Source organism: Scyliorhinus canicula, chromosome 15 (assembly GCF_902713615.1).
Source record: "Scyliorhinus canicula chromosome 15, sScyCan1.1, whole genome shotgun sequence".
NCBI lineage: Eukaryota > Metazoa > Chordata > Chondrichthyes > Carcharhiniformes > Scyliorhinidae > Scyliorhinus > Scyliorhinus canicula.
Window position 1 is genome coordinate 38,600,924 of NC_052160.1, and position 20,030 is coordinate 38,620,953.

The 20,030-nt window shown below is 51.2% G+C and overlaps 1 protein-coding gene across 3 annotated transcripts in view; it reads right to left on the reverse strand.

Moving 5' to 3' along the window:
* Positions 1 to 20,030, reverse strand: part of LOC119978887 (interleukin-21 receptor-like) — a 110,113-nt gene that overhangs the window by 49,971 nt on the left and 40,112 nt on the right. For all 3 annotated transcript variants that reach the window (XM_038820795.1, XM_038820797.1, XM_038820796.1), the window contains exon 6: positions 1,369 to 1,537. In XM_038820795.1, the coding sequence (XP_038676723.1) occupies positions 1,369 to 1,537 (169 nt within the window). The remainder of the gene's footprint in view (positions 1 to 1,368; positions 1,538 to 20,030) is intronic.

Sequence of the window (20,030 nt, forward strand, 5' to 3'; positions counted from 1 at the left end):
CTGACGTCATCGTGCGCGTCAGCCACCGTGACTCTTGGTGGGCGGAGTTAGCGACGTTCGCTAACTCCGCGTCGCCGTGATTCCCCCGGCCCCGATACTAGCCCCGCCCGGGGGGGAGAATCGGGTCCCGGGACGGAGCTCCGAGGCTGGCGTGAAACACGGCCAGTTTCACGCCAGCCTTCACGGCACGCCGAATTTGCGGAGAATTGCGCCCGACGGACAATCCTGCTTCTTTTCTTTTGTTCTTTTCCCTCTCTTCCCCTCTTTGCTTAAAAATATTACATCTCAAAGTACTCTTAATTCTGATCAAAGGTTGTTGACCTGAAATGTTAATTCTGTTTCCCTCTCCACAGATGCTGCCAGAGCAACTAACTATTTCCAACATTTTCTGACTTCATTATGCGCTGATGATTGGCCTGAGCAATGGAGGGCAAAGCAAAGTAGCCACTGTCCTAACACTTGATCATTATTCAGGGATTAAACAGATACAGGTGGGGATGGGATGAGTCGTACAAACATGGGATTGGATAGCTGTGATACCCATCACAGACAAACAGTTAGCGCTTGGTGAAGAAATGGCAATTGTGGCAGCACCTTTAGCAGGTGTCTCAGCACCTGGACAGGAATGGGCGACAGATCAAGGACGCCTGCACATGGCTGCATCAGTGGAGGACAACTCTGTGACCTCTGAACCTGTCAACACTGCCATTTCCAACACTTAGAGAATGGTTGCTTGATCGGGGGCTGCAGCAGCCAGTGGAACTGAGTCCCAGAAAGAATTGGCAATTCTGGAAAGCAGTGGGGAACTAGAGAGCGAGGGGGAACAAAGCTAAACAGTCCCAGTAGGAAGTCACTGACCTCTGAGGGACTGAGGTGAGTTTTATACAACAGGATGTTCTACCAGTCAAGATGGAATTAGCTTCATACCGTGAGTGATGCTGCTGAGTAAAATGAGAGGCACAGAGTGGAACTCCTCTTCACCCTGCCCCTCACTCTCCCTCTCCTACCCTCTCCTCACACCCACATCCATTCCTCCTCGGTCATCTCCTCTCCTCCTCATCTCGTCTCTCCCTCGTCCTTTCTGTTACTCAGTGCTCTGCCTCAGCCCTTTCCACATCAACCTGTCTGCCCTTCCTCACCCCTCTTCTCCTTACCCCCTCTATTCTCTGCCCCTCCTCACTCCTCTCCAGCTCAGCCCCCTCCGCTCCTCCCTTGCCCACTCCGAGCGCCTCCCCCATATTCTGCTCATATGGAGTTCAGACCTATGGGAATTTACCGTTCTCCAATTCTGCCCAGGGTTTGTCAGTGGTGACCCTTTGAACAAAGAAATCCATTGATCCCTCCCATCATTCTGAGTGGGTCACTAACCTGTCCTCCACTTCACAGGGGGGCTCCAGTAACTCCAGGTCCCGGCGTAACCAGAGCCTTCGGCAGGGCAACTCCGGATCTGTGCTGCATACTCCGTGCCTGAGACCAACTCCGAGGCCACCAGTGGGAAAACTGTTTGGTCATTTCTTATCCACTTGACTTTCTGGCTCTGTAAATCAAAAGCAATAATTTCATTAATCGTTGAAAATATAAACCCTTTGCCTCGGAGCTGGATCAGCTGTTTCCTGCGGACCGATTATGGTCATCACACCCACCCAGTTGACCTGATCTCCATGGTAATTATCAGCCAGTTCATTAAAATTCATAATTGAATGTGGCTTAGTGGGCCATTAGTTTAATGTTCCATTAGAGTGTAGAACAAGGAGTGCTGCACTGTCAGAGGGTCAGTACTGAGGGAGTGCTGCAGTGTCAGAGGGTCAGCACTGAGGGAGTGCTGCGCTGTCAGAGGGTCAGTACTGAGGAAGTGCCGCACTGTCAGAGGGTCAGTACTGAGGGAGTGCTGCACTGTCAGAGGGTCAGTATTGAGGGAGTGCTGCACTGTCAGAGTGGCAGTACTGAGGGAGTGCTGCACTGTCAGAGGGTCAGTACTGAGGGAGTGCTGCAGTGTCAGAGGGTCAGCACTGAGGGAGTGCTGCACTGTCAGAGGGTCAGCACTGAGGGAGTGCTGCACTGTCAGAGTGGCAGTACTGAGGGAGTGCTGCACTGTCAGAGGGTCAGTACTGAGGGAGTGCTGCAGTGTCAGAGGGTCAGTACCGACGGAGTGCTGCACTGTCAGAGGGTCAGTACTGAGGGAGCGCTGCACTGTCAGAGTGTCAGTACTGAGGGAGTGCTGCACTGTCAGAGGGTCAGTACTGAGGGAATGCCGCACTGTCAGAGAGTCAGTACTGAGGGAGTGCTGCAGTGTCAGAGGGTCAGTACAGAGGGAGTGCTGCAGTGTCAGAGGGTCAGTACCGACGGAGTGCTGCAGTGTCAGAGGGTCAGTACTGAGGGAGTGCTGCACTGTCAGAGGGTCAATACTGAGGAAGTGCTGCACTGTCAGAGGGTCAGTACTGAAGGAGCGCTGCACTGTCAGAGGGTCAGTACTGAGAGAGTGCTGCACTGTCAGAGGGTCAGTACTGAGTGAGTGCTGCACTGTCAGAGGGTCAGTACTGAAGGAGTGCTGCACTGTCAGAGGGTCAGTACTGAAGGAGCTGCACTGCCAGAGTCAGTACTGAGGGAGTGCTGCACTGTTAGAGGGTCAGTACTGAGGGAGTGCTGCACTGTCAGAGGGTCAGTACTGAAGGAGTGCTGCACTGCTAGAGTCAGTACTGAGGGAGTGCTGCACTGTCAGAGGGTCAGTACTGAGGGAGTGCCGCATTGTCAGAGGGTCAGTACTGAGGGAGTGCTGCACTGTCAGAGGGTCAGTACTGAGGGAGTCCTGCACTGTCAGAGGGTCAGTACTGAGGGAGTGCTGCACTGTCAGAGGGTCAGTACTGAGGGAGTGCTGCAGTGTCAGAGGGTCAGTACTGAAGGAGCGCTGCACTGTCAGAGGGTCAGTACTGGGGGAGTGCCGCACTGTCAGAGGGTCAGTACTGAGGGAGAGCTGCAGTGTCAGAGGGTCAGTACTGAGGGAGAGCTGCACTGTCAGAGGGTCAGTACTGAGGGAGTGCTGCACTGTCAGAGGGTCAGTACTGAGGGAGTGCTGCAGTGTCAGAGGGTCAGTACTGAGGGAGAGCTGCAGTGTCAGAGAGTCAGTACTGAGGGAGAGCTGCAGTGTCAGAGGGTCAGTACTGAGGGAGTGCTGCACTGTCAGAGGGTCAGTACTGAGGAAGAGCTGCAGTGTCAGAGTCAGTGCTGAGAGAGTGCTGAACTGCCAGAGAGTCAGTAATGAGATAGTGCTGCACTGTCAGAGGATTAGAAATGAGGGAGTGCTGCACTGTCAGAGGGTCAGTACTGAGGGAGTGCGGCATTGTCAGAGGGTGAGTACTGAGGGAGTGCTGCACTGTCAGAGGGTCAGTACTGAGGGAGTGCCGTACTGTCAGAGGGTCAGTACTGAGGGAGTGCTGCACTGTCAGAGGGTCAGTACTGAAGGAGTGCTGCACTGTCAGAGGATCAGTAATGAGGGAGTGCTGCACTGTTAGAGGGTCAGTACTGAATGAGCACTGCACCGTTGGAGGGGCAGTACTGAAGGAGCGCTGCACTGTCAGAGGGTCAGTACTGGGGGAGTGCCGCACTGTCAGAGGGTCAGTACTGAGGGAGAGCTGCAGTGTCAGAGGGTCAGTACTGAGGGAGAGCTGCACTGTCAGAGGGTCAGTACTGAGGGAGTGCTGCACTGTCAGAGGGTCAGTACTGAGGGAGTGCTGCAGTGTCAGAGGGTCAGTACTGAGGGAGAGCTGCAGTGTCAGAGAGTCAGTACTGAGGGAGAGCTGCAGTGTCAGAGGGTCAGTACTGAGGGAGTGCTGCACTGTCAGAGGGTCAGTACTGAGGAAGAGCTGCAGTGTCAGAGTCAGTGCTGAGAGAGTGCTGAACTGCCAGAGAGTCAGTAATGAGAGAGTGCTGCACTGTCAGAGGATTAGAAATGAGGGAGTGCTGCACTGTCAGAGGGTCAGTACTGAGGGAGTGCTGCATTGTCAGAGGGTCAGTACTGAGGGAGTGCTGCACTGTCAGAGGGTCAGTACTGAAGGAGTGCTGCACTGTCAGAGGATCAGTAATGAGGGAGTGCTGCACTGTCAGAGGGTCAGTACTGAATGAGCACTGCACCGTTGGAGGGGCAGTACTGAAGGAGCGCTGCACTGTCAGAGGGTCAGTACTGGGGGAGTGCCGCACTGTCAGAGGGTCAGTACTGAGGGAGAGCTGCAGTGTCAGAGGGTCAGTACTGAGGGAGTGCTGCACTGTCAGAGGGTCAGTACTGAGGGAGTGCTGCAGTGTCAGAGGGTCAGTACTGAAGGAGTGCTGCACTGTCAGAGGGTCAGTACTGAGGGAATGCTGCACTGTCAGAGGGTCAGTACTGAGGGAGTGCTGCAGTGTCAGAGGGTCAGTACAGAGGGAGTGCTGCAGTGTCAGAGGGTCAGTACTGACGGAGTGCTGAAGTGTCAGAGGGTCAGTACTGAGGGAGTGCTGCACTGTCAGAGGGTCAATACTGAGGAAGTGCTGCACTGTCAGAGGGTCAGTACTGAAGGAGCTGCACTGCCAGAGTCAGTACTGAGGGAGTGCTGCACTGTTAGAGGGTCAGTACTGAGGGAGTGCTGCACTGTCAGAGGGTCAGTACTGAAGGAGTGCTGCACTGCTAGAGTCAGTACTGAGGGAGTGCTGCACTGTCAGAGGGTCAGTACTGAGGGAGTGCCGCATTGTCAGAGGGTCAGTACTGAGGAAGTGCTGCACTGTCAGAGGGTCAGTACTGAAGGAGCTGCACTGCCAGAGTCAGTACTGAGGGAGTGCTGCACTGTTAGAGGGTCAGTACTGAGGGAATGCTGCACTGTCAGAGGGTCAGTACTGAGGGAGTGCTGCAGTGTCAGAGGGTCAGTACTGAAGGAGCGCTGCACTGTCAGAGGGTCAGTACTGGGGGAGTGCCGCACTGTCAGAGGGTCAGTACTGAGGGAGAGCTGCAGTGTCAGAGGGTCAGTACTGAGGGAGTGCTGCACTGTCAGAGGGTCAGTACTGAGGGAGTGCTGCAGTGTCAGAGGGTCAGTACTGAGGGAGTGCTGCAGTGTCAGAGAGTCAGTACTGAGGGAGAGCTGCAGTGTCAGAGGATTAGAAATGAGGGAGTGCTGCACTGTCAGAGGGTCAGTACTGAGGGAGTGCTGCATTGTCAGAGGGTGAGTACTGAGGGAGTGCTGCACTGTCAGAGGGTCAGTACTGAGAGAGTGCCGTACTGTCAGAGGGTCAGTACGGAGGGAGTGCTGCACTGTCAGAGGGTCAGTACTGAAGGAGTGCTGCACTGTCAGAGGATCAGTAATGAGGGAGTGCTGCACTGTCAGAGGGTCAGTACTGAATGAGCACTGCACCGTTGGAGGGGCAGTACTGAAGGAGCGCTGCACTGTCAGAGGGTCAGTACTGGGGGAGTGCCGCACTGTCAGAGGGTCAGTACTGAGGGAGAGCTGCAGTGTCAGAGGGTCAGTACTGAGGGAGTGCTGCACTGTCAGAGGGTCAGTACTGAGGGAGTGCTGCAGTGTCAGAGGGTCAGTACTGAGGGAGTGCTGCACTGTCAGAGGGTCAGTACTGAGGAAGAGCTGCAGTGTCAGAGTCAGTGCTGAGAGAGTGCTGAACTGCCAGAGAGTCAGTAATGAGACAGTGCTGCACTGTCAGATGGTCCGTACTGAGGGAGTGCTGCACTGTCAGAGGGTCAGTATTGAGGGAGTGCCGTACTGTCAGAGGGTCAGTACTGAGGGAGTGCTGCAGTGTCAGAGGGTCAGTACTGAGGGAGTGCTGCACTGTCAGAGGGTCAGTACTGAGGAAGAGCTGCAGTGTCAGAGTCAGCGCTGAGAGAGTGCTGAACTGCCAGAGAGTCAGTAATGAGACAGTGCTGCACTGTCAGAGGGTCCGTACTGAGGGAGTGCTGCACTGTCAGAGGGTGAGTACTGAGGGAGTGCTGCACTGTCAGAGGGTCAGTACTGAGGGAGTGCTGCACTGTCAGAGGGTCAGTAATGAGACAGTGCTTCACTGTCAGAGGATTAGAAATGAGGGAGTGCTGCACTGTCAGAGGGTCAGTACTGAGGGAGTGCTGCACTGTCAGAGGGTCAGTACTGAGGGAGTGCTGCACTGTCAGAGGGTCAGTATTGAGGGAGTGCCGCACTGTCAGAGGGTCAGTACTGAGGGAGTGCTGCACTGTCAGAGGATCAGTAATGAGGGAGTGCTGCACTGTCAGAGGGTCAGTACTGAATGAGCACTGCACCGTTGGAGGGGCTGTACTGAGGGAGTCTACACTGTCGGAGGGTTAGTATGGGGGAGTGCTGCATCATCTGAGGGTCAGTATTGAGGGAGTGCTGTACTGTCAGAGGGTCAGTACTGGGGGAGTGCCGCACTGTCAGAGGGTCAGTACTGAGGGAGTGCTGCACTGTCAGAGGGTCAGTACTGGGGGAGTGCCGCATTGTCAGAGGGTCAGTACTGAGGGAGTGCTGCACTGTCAGAGGGTCAGTACTGGGGGAGTGCCGCACTGTCAGAGGGTCAGTACTGAGGGAATGCTGCACTGTCAGAGGGTCAGTACTGAGGGGGTCTGCACTGTCGGAGGGTTAGTATGGGGGAGTACTGCATCATCTGAGGGTCAGTATTGAGGGAGTGCTGTACTTTTAGAGGGTCAGTACTGAAGCAGTGCTGCACTGTTGGAGAGAAAATACTGAAGGAGCGCTGCATGTCGGAGGGGCAATACTGAGGGAGCAATGCCATGTCGGAGCGTCAGTACTGAAGGAGTACCGCGCTATCCAAGGGTGAGTTCTGAGAGAGTGCTGTAATTTCGATGTTTGAAGCACTGTAATTAGGCGGAGCTGCACTGTTGGCGGGTCATTACTGAGGCAGTGCAGCACTGTCAGAGGAGTTGCACTGAGGCAGTTTTGCACTGTAGTGGGGGCAATACTGAGGCAGCACTGCATAATCTGAGGGTCGGCACTGAGGGATTGATGCATTGGTGAAAGGTCAGTACCAAGGGAGCACTGCACTATAGAAGGGGCAGTACTGAGGAAGTACCGTACTGTCAACAAGTATCTCCAAGGACCTCTTGTCATTCACCTAGGTTCTGAGTGAAGACAAGCCAATGAGCAGGGCTGCAATGATTGGCAGGTCAGTGTACTGACCAGGGAAGTCCACTCAAGAATCATTTTCTGACCATGAGAGGGAAAGCTTTCAGCAATCTGTCTGAATAAATCTCTCATTCCAGCCAGAATCCCATCACCAAATGGATACCTTGCTTCATATTAACTCTGCTTTTGGTTTTAATGTTGCTGTGTCTTTTATTGAGACGTACAAGCTGGCACAAAACAAAGCAGAAATGGGAGATGCTTTCATGCTTTCTAAACTTTCCACCAGTACTTGAAATGGAAGAATGCTCCAACTTTGGAGGAAATGATTTGCCTGGTAGAATGAGGACGGCACGGCAGCACAGTGGTTAGCACAGTTGCTTCACAGCTCCAGGGTCCCAGGTTCGATTCCCGGCTTGGGTCACTGTCTATGTGGAGTCTGCACGTTCCCCCCTTTACTGCGTGGGTTTCTTCCGCGTGATCCGGTTTCCTCCCACAGTCCAAAGATGTGCGGGTTAGGTGGATTGGCCATGATAAATTGCCCTTGGTGTCCAAAATTTCCCTTAGTGTTGGGTGGGGTTACTGGGTAATGGGGATAGGGTGGAGGTGTTGACCTTGGATAGGGGGTAGGGTGCTCTTTCCAAGAGCCGGTGCAGACTCGATGGGCCGAATGGCCTCCTTCTGCACTGTAAATTCTATGTGCAGGTTAGGTGAATTGGCCATGATAAATTGCCCTTAGGTTAGGTGGGGTTGCTGGATTACGGGATAGAGTGGGGGTGTGAGCTTAAGTAGGGTGCTCTTTCCAAGAGCCGGTACGGACTGGATGGACCGAATGGCCTCCTTCTGCACTGTAAATTCTATGATTCTATGAATGATGCAGTACATCAAGCAGCCACTGGAGGGGGCTGCAAGATGACAATTTCACAAGAGATCAACTTGAGAACCAGCAACTCAAAATGAACATGGGACCATAGATTGTCCCAGGACACAACCCCATCAAGTCCACATGAACCACGCAGTCCAATCCCACCCCCAACTCATTCTCTGTACCCTAAAGTACCTCATCCAGTCTAATTCCACTCTCCCATTCACTCGCTGACTCGTCACACACTGTACAATCGCACTCCCCTGCTCACTTCCTGTACTCATTAATATTTATCCAGTTCAGACAACCATCTAATTATCATTTTGTAAAATTCCTGGACTTTTTCCAACCTGGGATTGTTGTCTGAATCCTGCATTCTGTGTAAAGATATTTTCCAAGTTTATTTTATAGTAAATGTGCCCCTCTTGGAATTAATGGTCTCACTGACTAGAGGAAGCAATTTTTTTTGTTAGCTCATGGGATTTAGGAGTCGCAGGCAAGGACAGCATTTCTTGCCCATCCTTAATTGCCCTCGAGAAGGTGGCAGTGGGAAGCCTTCATGCACTGCCAGTGTCCATCTGGTACAAGACCATCTGGTACAAGGGAGCTCCATGACTTTGACCCAGCTAAATTGCCCTTCAGGTTAGGTGGGGTTGCTGGGTTACAGGATAGGGTGGAGGTGTGAGTTTAAGTCGGGTGAAGGAACAGCGAAACAGACAAGTCAGGATGGTGTGTGACACAGAGAGGAACGTACAGGTGGTGGAGTTCCATGTGTCCAATGGCCTTGCTCTCTTAGCTGGTGGAGGTGGGGTGTTTGGAAGACACTGTCAAAGGAGCCTTAACAACTTGCTGCAGTGCGTCTTGCAGACGGTACACACTGCTACCTCTGTGCAAGGCAGTGTGAGTGTATGAAGTGCAGGTTAAACTTTATTCAAGCTGGTGTCGAGTGTAATATCCTGCACGGGACCTATGGGGTAGGAATGCTCGTCTTCCCCTTGCTCCTTGCAGAGTACGAGCTTCCCCACTAGGGGTACCTCAATACACAATGTATAAAAGGTCGGCTAGTAAGGCACCAACCAGAGTAGAAAACTGTTAGGGAGCTACGGGCAGTGTACGTATTTTTTGTACAACTAAAACTTTGTTCTTATTTTATTCAGTGTAAACACCCCATGTCCTTATTAAACTGAGGAGTAAACTGATTGGCTCTCGACGCTGCGACCTACTCAGCTGAGCCACCTCCCCGATTTTCTGGACCCAGGATTTCTGTGATTCATTGAGTCTCTGTTTGGGCGGTTAGATGCATTTGATGCTGGTGTTGAAGACGGGAACCAATACGCTGAACGAATGGTTATTTCTTCCAGGCCTAAATTATCACGGAGAACGAGCGCCAAATGGACATACTGTTGATGGCCTGTGGAGTGCATACATTTGGGGATCCTGACTCTCACGTATCCAGGGACGTCGGATACGCTACCATTTGACCAGCTCGTGACACTTGTGGCGCAACATTTTAACCCAACCCTGTCAATAATCGTTCAGATATATCGGTTTAATACGGCGGAGAGGTCCACCGGTGAGTCCGTCAACTAGTTTCGGCTACGGAAGATAGCCGAGTTTTGTGAGTATGGAATTGCTTTGTCCGATATGCTCCGTGATCAATCGCTCTGCGGAATCAATAATATGGAGATTCAGAAAAAGCTTTTGGGCGAAGTCTCCCTAATTATTCAGCAGGTGCTTCCCTGTCCCTAAAAAGCACAAATATGGTGTGCAAGAGATACAAGGGATGGAGGTGAATGCTTTGCAGACGTCACCTCTCACGTTGTACACTTGCTGTGTGGAACGAACACGTGTGGCTCTAAGCGAAGAGCCGGCCGCCAAGACGTGGGACATCCCCGGACCCAGCTGAAGGTGATTCCAGCCCGTGTGCGATGTGTGGACGCAGGCCTAGGCGTGCCCACAGGCAGCAGGAGGACAGTGCTCCAGGCGCCCTGGTCAAGGTCGACATCAGCCCCGGGGCTGTATCTGGATGACCCTGAAAAGGCCGAGGATGAGGCTGGGACTACAGCTGAATTGTTTGGCACTGCCTCGTGTGACTCCTATTCGTGTTACGATACAAGTGAATCAGCTGAATATAGGAGCAGCGGTAAATTTGACGGTGAACACAGCTTCGAGATTAGATCGTTACTCTTTACCGCGCAGTGAGGATTTGTATGTGACATTGGCCGGTGGCTGTACATTCACTAAACTGGACATGAGCAAAGCTTATCTACAGCTGGAGCTCGATAAATTGTCACGGACGTACATCACAATCATTATGCACAAGGGACTCTATGAGCACACCCGGCTCCCCTTCAGAGTACCCTCGACATGTGCAATCTTCAAGCGCATCATGGAGAACATCCTACGTGGTTTGCCGTGTGGTATATTTGGGATATCGGGTGGACTGAGACAGCCTACACCCAGTCAGCGAAAAGATACGGGTGATCAAAATGACCCTGCTCCGCGGGACACCACAGAATTTCACTCTTTTTCAACCAGTCAATTACTATGGGCGATTTATTCCTAATTTTACGACCGCCCTAGCCACCTTCCACTTGCTCTTGAAGAAGTGCCAGACTTGGGCTAAGGCCCAGGATGCAGCAGTTAGAAAGGTGAAGTGGCGATTGTCTTCTTCATGGGGTGTTCAAACATTTTGGCTCCTCAAAACCGTTATATGTAACATGCAATGCTTCACCGCAGGGCATTGGGGCAGTTCTGTCCCATCGGATTAGCGACGGCCTTGACTGTGCGATCGCTTTGGCCCCCTGTACGCTGGCTGCGGCCGAGAGAAAATATGCCCAGATTGAGAAAGAAGGTCTGGTGGTTGTATTCGGTGTAAAGCAGTTTCATCAATACATGTATGGCTGCCATTTGTTTACTGCGACCAATCAAAAGCCATTGCTAGGCCTCTGCTGTGATAACAGGACGATTCTGCTATAGCGTCTGTGAGAATTCAGCACTGGGCTTCATTACTGGCTCCTTACAAATACACTTTTGAGCACCGCCTGATGTGTTAGGCAGGTTGGTTCGACGTTGACTGCAACTGGATGCAGTGAAGCTAGAAACCGACGTCTGACACAGGAGATGATCAAACACTGTTTTATTTATCTAGTGGACTGCTGTACATGTTCAGCTGTGGGTTGACACTCTACTAATCCAACTGATGACCTCTTACTGGCTTGACCAGACTTATTAGCTACCGCATGGTAATAGTGCTCGGTCGCGTCATGGCCCTGGAGGAATATGCCACTGGAGGCCAGGACGAGAGTCGGCTCGCTGGAGAAGCACCGCCCCAATGCTGTCCTGGCTTGCGTCAGTAGATATCTTGGTGTTCCTGGTTGGGTTGAAGAACGCCAGTACTGGGGCTTTTGGTGAGCTTCGCCTTTAGCTCGAGCCACTCCTTTTCATGTGTGGGCAGCCACTGGAACACTGTTGACTTCTTTACAAGATGCCGTGATCCCCTGCAGTCGACAGGAATAGCGCGATCTTCCTGGCATCCGATACTGCCTCGAGGTCGGAAGTCTCGATATACAGGAGGAACTTTTGCTTAAAGGTTTTCCAATTGGCACCGAGGTTGCCGGAGATGCGGAGCTGCGGAGGAGGCTGGATGTTTTCCATTTCGCTGGATGGCTGCTTGCTGGCCGTTGCAGATTCACTCGAGGTAGGTTCGGTAGGATTAATAGCACTCTGGTACCATGATGCGTTAGGCAGGTTGGTTTGACGTTGACTACAACTGGATGCAGTGAAGCTAGAAACAGACGTCTGACCCAGGAGATGATCCAAGACTGTTTTATTTAACTAGTGGACATGCTGTACATGTTCAGCTGTGGGTTGACACTCTACTAATCCAACTGATGACTTCTCACTGGCTTGACCAGACTTATTAGCTACCACATGGTAATAGTGCTCACTAACTTGTGCACTCTGACTGTCTCAGTAGCTGGGTCCTGAGAGAGAGAGAGTCTTAAAGCCCTGTGGGCTTTATAGTGGTGGTGTCCTGTCTGGTGATTGGTTGTTCTGTGTTGTGTGTTCATTGGTCATCCTGTGTGTCAATCACTGCCTGTCTGCATCTCATTATATACATGAGTGGATATTATGACACCGCCCAGAGACCACAATTGCGCATGCGGATGCGTTGGGCCGTCTTCCCTGAAGATCAAATCCGCGGACCCCCCTACGACAGACAAAGAGATTACTGTCCCGAACTTTACAGTCTCCTTGCCCGTCACTGCCTCATGTGTTTGTGACTGGATACAAACCCACCCTGTTCTTGCCAAGGTTGGACATCTAGTGCTATATGGTGGGCAGCATCGGCTGCTATCAGGGGAGTTGAAGGCTTTCTCCTCAAAATTGTTGGAGCTGACCGTGGAGGATGGGTTGCTATCCCGGGAAAAGGACAGGCTATCGTGTTGAAGAATCTTCACAACGGATAACCAGGAATGTCCAAAATGAAGATGCTGGCGAGAAGCTACGTCTGGTGGCAGGGTTTGGAAATGGATATTGAGACGTTGGTTCAGCAGTGCTCCATCTGTGAAGAGCACCAGCAGCTCCCCATGACGGTACCCCTAAACCCTTGGGAGTGGCCGGGTACCCTTGGGCCCGTATGCACGCCAATTTCTCAGTTTGATGCTTTTCATCCTGGTGGACGCCACTCAAAGTGGTCCAGAAAATGGCGACGATCACCTCCCAGGTGACCATCGAGCAATTACGCATTTATTTTGCCACCCACTGAATCCTTGAGGTACCTGTGAACAATAACGAGGCCAATTTCATGAGCAAAGAATTTTCCTTTTTGTGAAAAGCAACGGGATTTGCCATGTCCACACCGACCCCATACCATCAGGCATCGAATGGCTTGGCAGAGAGTGCCATGCAGGTGGTTAAACAGGGCCTCAAGAAACAGTGCAGAAGGAGGCCATTCAACCCATCGAGTCTGCACCAGCCCTTGGAAACAGCACACTACTTAAGCCGACGCCTCCACCCTATCCCCGTAACCCAACCTAACGTTTTGGACACGAACCTGCACATCTTTGGACTGTGGGAAGAAACCGGAGCACCCGCTTAAAACCCGCGCAGACGCAGGGAGAAACTGGGAACTCCACACAGACAGTGACCCAAAGCCGGAATTGAACCCAGGTCTCTGGAGGGCACTGCTGTGGGGCAGCAGTGCTAACCACTGCGTCATTGTGCCGCCCCTGGTTATGGGATCACTCAGTTCTGTCGAATGATGTTGTTTCTGCTGCTGAGCCAGTATGTAGCCCTGCGATGTAGCTACACCAATTTGGCACCGCATTTAGGCATGCCTGGCACTCCTATCACTCGCGCACCATTTACTCTATATCCTTCCCTTTATGCCATCAGTGAGAGTCAATGCCATAGGAACCTTACCACATATGTGGAGCTTGTGGCCGGATTTCTCTGGCCGTTGAGATTCTCCGTTCCTGCCAGCAGCGCATCCCTGCCCGCAGGTTTCCCAGCAGAGTGGAGTGGCTTCAGTGGAAAATCCCATTGACGAGCGTTGGGAGTATAGAATCTTGCCGTCAGCGAACAGCACGTTGCCGAGAAACACATGGCTGGGTGACCGGAGAATCTAGCCCTGTATCTCAGTTAGAGTCAGTACTTGTGGAGCCTCAACCTTAGTGAGGGTCAGTGCCTGTGAAACTGCACCCAAGTGAGGGTCATAGTCTGTGAAGCCTGTATCCGAATGATGGTCAGTGCCTGTGGAACCCCTACCCTAATAAGATTTAGTGCCTCTGGAACCCTTATCCCAGTGAGAGTGAATGTCTGTGAAACTGTGCTCCAGTGAGAGCGCATGTGTGTACGGAACTGTACCCTAGTGAGAGTTGTTAGGAAATCAAAGGTAGTTTTAAGGGATTAACATTTGTATAGGTAAACATTAGAAATAAGGTATAGTTTTAGGTGGGTTTAATTTAATGTTTCTGTACCCGGAAAGCAAAAAATTATAGTTAGATTAATGCTGGAAAAAGATGTTTAGCTGGTTAAGTTCCAACAGTAATGGAGGGAACTATGGCTTGAAGAGTAAATATAGTTGCTTTGCAACTAGAGGCCCTTGTAAGTGAAAAAAAAACTTCCCTTTGTTCTTTAGTTTTAATTGGATGTCAGGGAGGTTAGTGTAGTCCGCCAGAGAAGGAACATCTCCCACAGCTCTGCCAACAGCAGTTGGAGACTGGAAGAGGGCAAGAAGGCAGCTCCCATAGCTCAGATCAAGGCAGTAAAATGCAAGAAAGCTAGCTCCAGAGGAGCTAAAGGATGGCTAGTTCTAGGAGCCTGGAAAGAGAACAGGATAATGTTCGTGGGCAGCACAGACAAAGTTGAGAAGGGATTGGCTGGTGAGAAGCTAAGTTTCTAAAGGCTTCTAAAATAATCAGAGAATCCCGCCCCCAGTATTTTTAGCCAGGGTTCCATTCTGGAATCTTTTCATCCAGTTATATTATTATCTGGAATCATAACAAAAGTGGGGGCTCTTGCAGGATTTCAGAATGTGGAGAAAGGGTTGTTGGATGCTAGTCCAATAATTTGTTGGGAGATTTTTAAACGTGCAAAGCAAGGTACTGGATGCTGAATAGTGAAAGTTGTTCTGAAAGTCATGGTTAAATTGTGGGATATTAAATCTTTAAGTAAGTGGGGTACTGAGGTACTGGAGTTACTGTGAGGTATATTGTACAGGTTGGAAATGGCGTTGGAAATTGTTAAGATTGTTAACATACTGGCTCAGCAGCAGAAACAACATCATTCAAAATTGTTAAGACTTTTCTAAAGATGGAAGATGTAACTCTGACTGGTTTACAGAAAGTAACCAAAAGTCTGTTAACTGAATTAGCAGATAAATTGGAGTTGGGATTACCTACAGGGGTAAGGAAAGCTGCGATTATTGAAAGCATAGTGAAACATTTAAAATCGCAAGGATTGTCAAATGACCAAGCTCGCCAAAAAGTGAGGAAGTTCAATTAGCTAAAATTCAATTATAATTAGAAATGAAGAAATTAGAAATACAGGAAAAAGAAAGAGAATTTTTCAAAAGGAAGTGGAAATGAAGAAACTTGACATGGAAATGTTGAAGTTAGCAGTGGCAGAAAGGGAAAAGGAGAAAGAGAGAGCAGTTAAACTTAAAATGTTGGAAGTTAAACAGCAGGTTGAGGAAGGAAGTAGTTCTAAGCAGGTTGAGGAAGGAAGTAGTTCTAAGCAGGTTGAGGAAGGAAGTAGTTTTAGACATGAACTTAGTGGGGAAATGTTTAACTTTATACAAGCTCTTGCAGTATTTGAGGAAAAGGATGTGGAAGCATTCTTTATTTCTTTTGAAAAAGGTCGCTGAACAGATGAAATGGCCAAAATATATTTGGACATTACTTTTACAAAGTAGCTTGGTAGGTGGAGCTAGTGAGATGTCGGCATCATTGTCAAAGAGGTATCTATGGATTATGATGTCGTAAAGAAAGTTATCCTTAGTGCATAGGAGTTGGTTTCCGAGGCGTACAAGTAGAAATTTCAAAATGCAAGAAAACAGCCAGGACAAACTCAAATTGAATTTGAGATGGTGAAGTAAAATAATTGACCACTGGATACGGGTGTTAAAGATAGAGAGAACATCAGGCTACAAGTTAAATATGGGAAAGAGCGAGATGTTTGTGATCCAGGCACGGGGGCAGGAAAGGAGACTGAAGGAGCTACCTTTTAAAGTGGTTGGGAAGAGTTTTAGGTATCTGGGGATTCAAGTGGCCAAAGATTGGGGGCAGCTTCATAAGTTAAATTTGGGCAAAGCAGTGGATCAAATGAGAAGGGATTTCCGTAGATGGACATGCTCCCACTGATGCTGGCGTGGAGGGTTCAGACAGTGAAGTTGACGGTCCTTCCGAGGCTGCTTTTCTTTTTTGAATGTCTCCCGATTTTTGTCGCAAAGGCTTTTTTCAGAAGCATGAATGCGGCGATATTGAGGTTTATATGGGCGGGTAAAACCCCGAGAGTAAAGAGGGCACTCCTGGAACGGACCCAGGGAGAAGGGGGCTTGGCTCTCCCGAGCTTTATTAACTATTACTGGGCTGCCAACATATCGATGGCCAGGAAGTGGGTAGTGGGGGAGGGGTCAGTCTGGGAGTGGATGGAGGCAGCATCCTGCATAGGTACGAGTCTGGAGGCTTTACTGACGGTGCCCCTGCCATTCTCGCTGGCTCGGTACTCTACATATCCGGTGGTGGTTGCAGCCCTAAGGGTGTGGGGGCAATGGAGACAGCATATGAGACTGGAGTCAGTGTGGTCACCGATCTGTGATAATCACCGATTTGTCCCGGGGGGCAGAATGGGGGCTTTAAGGTATGGCAGCGGGCAGGGATTGAGAGGTTTGGGGATCTATTCATCCAGGAGGGCTTTCCGACCTTGGAGACATTAGAGGAGGAGTTTGATTTGCTGGGTGCGAACGGGTTTCGGTATCTTCAAGTGCGGGACTTTGTACGGAGGCAGGTTACAAGCTTTCCTCGCCTCCCCCGGAGGGGACTACAGGATAAAGTGCTGTCAAAAACAGGGGTTGGAGATTGGAAGGTTTCAGAGATATACAGGGAATTGTTAGAGTGGGAAGGGGCCCCTATCAGAGGGGTGAAGAGAAAGTGGGAAGAGGAGCTAGGAGGGGAGCTGGAAACTGAACTGTGAGGAAAAAGCCTTGAAAAGGGTAAATGCATAAGGACATTAAATTAGGACAGGGGACTCAGTATGAGGGTAATTGGGGACAAGGCAGGAGAAGTGGGGGATGTGGTTTATTGTTTGTTGTTCTTTTAGGGGGTATTTTGTGCGTTTACCCGCGCGGTTGTTTTAGAAATGTCAACATATTAAATTGTGAAAATTACAAATGCTTCAATAAAATATTTTCTAAAAAAAAAGATAGAGAGATATATGAAGCCCTTAGAGAGGTGATTCTTTTAGAATAATTTAAAGATTCACTTCTTTTTTTAAATAAATTTAGAGTACCCAATTAATTTTTTCTAATTAAGGGGCAATTTAGCGTGGCCAATCCACCTACCCTGCACATCTTTGGGTTGTGGGGGCGAAACCCACACAAACACGGGGAGAATGTGCAAACTCCACACGGACAGTGACCCAGAGCCGGGATCGAACCTGGGACCTCGGCACTGTGAGGCTGCAGGGTATGGTGAATGTGATTCACACCAGATTATAATCTGTATATACATGTGTCTATATTGTAAGTGCAGTTGCACTACTTGACCACCAGGGGGAGGAGCTCTGGGAATGCTCGAGAATTGTACTGGGCTTCTCCCTTGGCTCCGCCCAGGACTCCTCCCCCTGGAGCTGCTGTATAAAGATCAGTGCCACATGGTCAGCCGGCCAGTTCACCGAAAGTTCAATGGCTAACAGGCTGGCTCTGTTGTGAGTATATTAAAACCGCTATTCTAATCCTACAAGCACGTGTCCGTAGAATTGTTGGATCCAACAATTTAATATATTCAGGAAACAGTCGAAGAAATCATGGAAGCAGCCCTCAAGCCCGGACGCCTAAAACTCGACCCACAGGATGCAGAGGCTAAGGAAATGTTTTCCCACTGGCTGAGATGTTTTAAAGCCTACCTGACAGAAGCCAGCACCGCCGGAACAACGGAGGAACAAAAACTCAGCCTACTGCACGCGAGGGTAAGCCACAGAATCTCCACACAGCTGAATCCGGCTGGTTCTTACACCGCAGCGCTGGTAATATTGGACAAAATGTACGTTAGGCCCATTAACGAGGTTTATGCACGCCACGTGTTTACGACTCGCCGTCAGCGGCCTACAGAAACACTAGCCGAGTTTGTAAGGGAATTGAACAATCTTTCCAATGGCTGTAATTATCAAGCCGTTACCACGGCTGAACATAGGGAGCTTGCTGTGCGGGACGTTTTCGTGGCGGGCCTTAGGTCTAACTATGTGCGCCAAAGACTGCCAGAAAAGGGGGCCCAGGACTCAGACACTACTGTGGAGGCTGCTACCACTATGGAAGTCTCCTTCCGCAGCCTCACCTCATTTCCCGCGGACCCCGCGACCTCATCGTGGACCCCCGACCAACAGTCCCCCCAAGACTGTGCTGCACGGCCCCCCAGCTACCGCACTGCCAAAGCCAGTTACTCTGCTGCCCCAGCCAGTTACTCTGCTGCCCCAGCCAGCTACTCGGCTGCATCAGCCAGCTACTCGGCTGCTCCAGCCTGCCATTTCTATGGCCAAAGCCAGCACCCGCGGCAGCACTGCCAGGCCTGTAACGCGACCTGCAGCAGCTGCGGGCGAAAAGGACACTATGCCAGAGTGTGTCTGGCGAAGAAAGCCCCAGCCTCTAACTCTCCCACGGCTCAAAGCACTTGTTCCGCCCCAGCCTCTAACCCTCCCACGGCTCAAAGCACTCGTTCCCTGAATTCACAGGCCTGCAGGCCCCGAAATGCTGCAGCCTGTATGCCGACTCCGCCCCCACCCGACATGTGCAACTCATGGGGGTGGCCATCTTGGCAATCCTCCTCCATGCGGCCGGCCATGTGCGACTCATGGGGGCAGCCATCTTGGCAATCCTCCTCCATGCGGCCGGCCATGTGCGACTCATGGGGGCGGCCATCTTGGGATCCATCCCCTTCAAACTCTGAAACACACCTCGACAACTACGAACTCAGAGGGCAGTCATCACGGGGCCACTCCAGCACAGCTGATTGAGCCACCGACTACCCGCAACTCAGCGCAGTCACCCTGGATCAATCCCGCCCCAAGCGCCTACGAAGTTCGATGGCAGAGGTCCAGATCAACAGGTACAGCACGCCATGCCTCTTTGACTCCGGGAGCCCCGAGAGCTTTATACATCCAGAGCTGGTAAGACGCTGTTCGCTTTCTATTTTTCCGGTGAGCCAAACTATCGCCCTCGCTTCGGGCTCCCACTCAGTCCAAATCCAAGGGCGCACCGTTGCTACGCTCACAATTCGAGGCACTAGTTATTCAAAATTTATACTTTATGTCCTGCCCGACCTCTGCGCGCCACTCTTATTAGGCCTGGATTTCCAGTGCAACACCAAGAGCCTCACCCTCAGCTTCGGCGGGCCCCTGCCCCCACTCACTATCTGCAGCCTAGCCACGCTGCGCATCTCCCCCCCTCCTCTCTTCGCCAATCTCACTCCAGATTGCAAACCAGTAGCTACCCGCAGCAGGCGATACAGCCTACAGGATAGGGTCTTTATCCGATCGGAGGTCCGAAGGCTGCTCAGTGAGGGGATCATAGAGGCCAGTAATAGTCCCTGGAGAGCTCAGGTGGTGGTCGTCAAGACCGGGGAAAAATTTTGCATGGTCGTCGACTATAGCCAGACCATAAATCGCTTTACGCTCCTAGACGCGTATCCCCTCCCCAGAATTGCAGACATGGTTAATCAGATCGCCCAATATCGGGTATTTTCCACAGTGGATCTGAAGACTGCATACCACCAGCTCCCAATCCGCCCGGAGGACTGCCACTACACGGCGTTCGAGGCCGATGGCCGCCTCTTCCATTTCCTCCGGGTTCCCTTCGGCGTCACTAACGGGGTTTCGGTGTTCCAACGAGCAATGGACTGAATGGTAGACCAGTACGGGCTGCGGGCCACGTTTCCGTATCTGGACAATGTTACCACCTGCGGTTATGACCAGCAGGACAAGACGCCAACCTCCACCGCTTTCTCCAAACGGCACAGAAATTAAATCTCACTTATAACAAGGAGAAATGCGTTTTCCGCACAAACAGACTGGCCATCCTCGGCTACGTCGTGGAGAACGGAGTCCTGGGCCCAGACCCGGACCCCTAAGAACCCCACTTAGAACTCCCCCTCCCTCATTGCCCCAAGGCCCTCAAACGGTGCTTGGGGTTCTTCTCATACGACGCCCAGTGAGTCCCTCAATATGCGGAGAAAGCCCGCCCACTCTTTAAGGCCACACGATTTCCCCTGTCAGATGAGGCACGCCAGGCCTTCAGCTGCAGCAAGGAGGACATCGCCAAAGCAGCCATGCGGGCGGTGGATGAATCCACT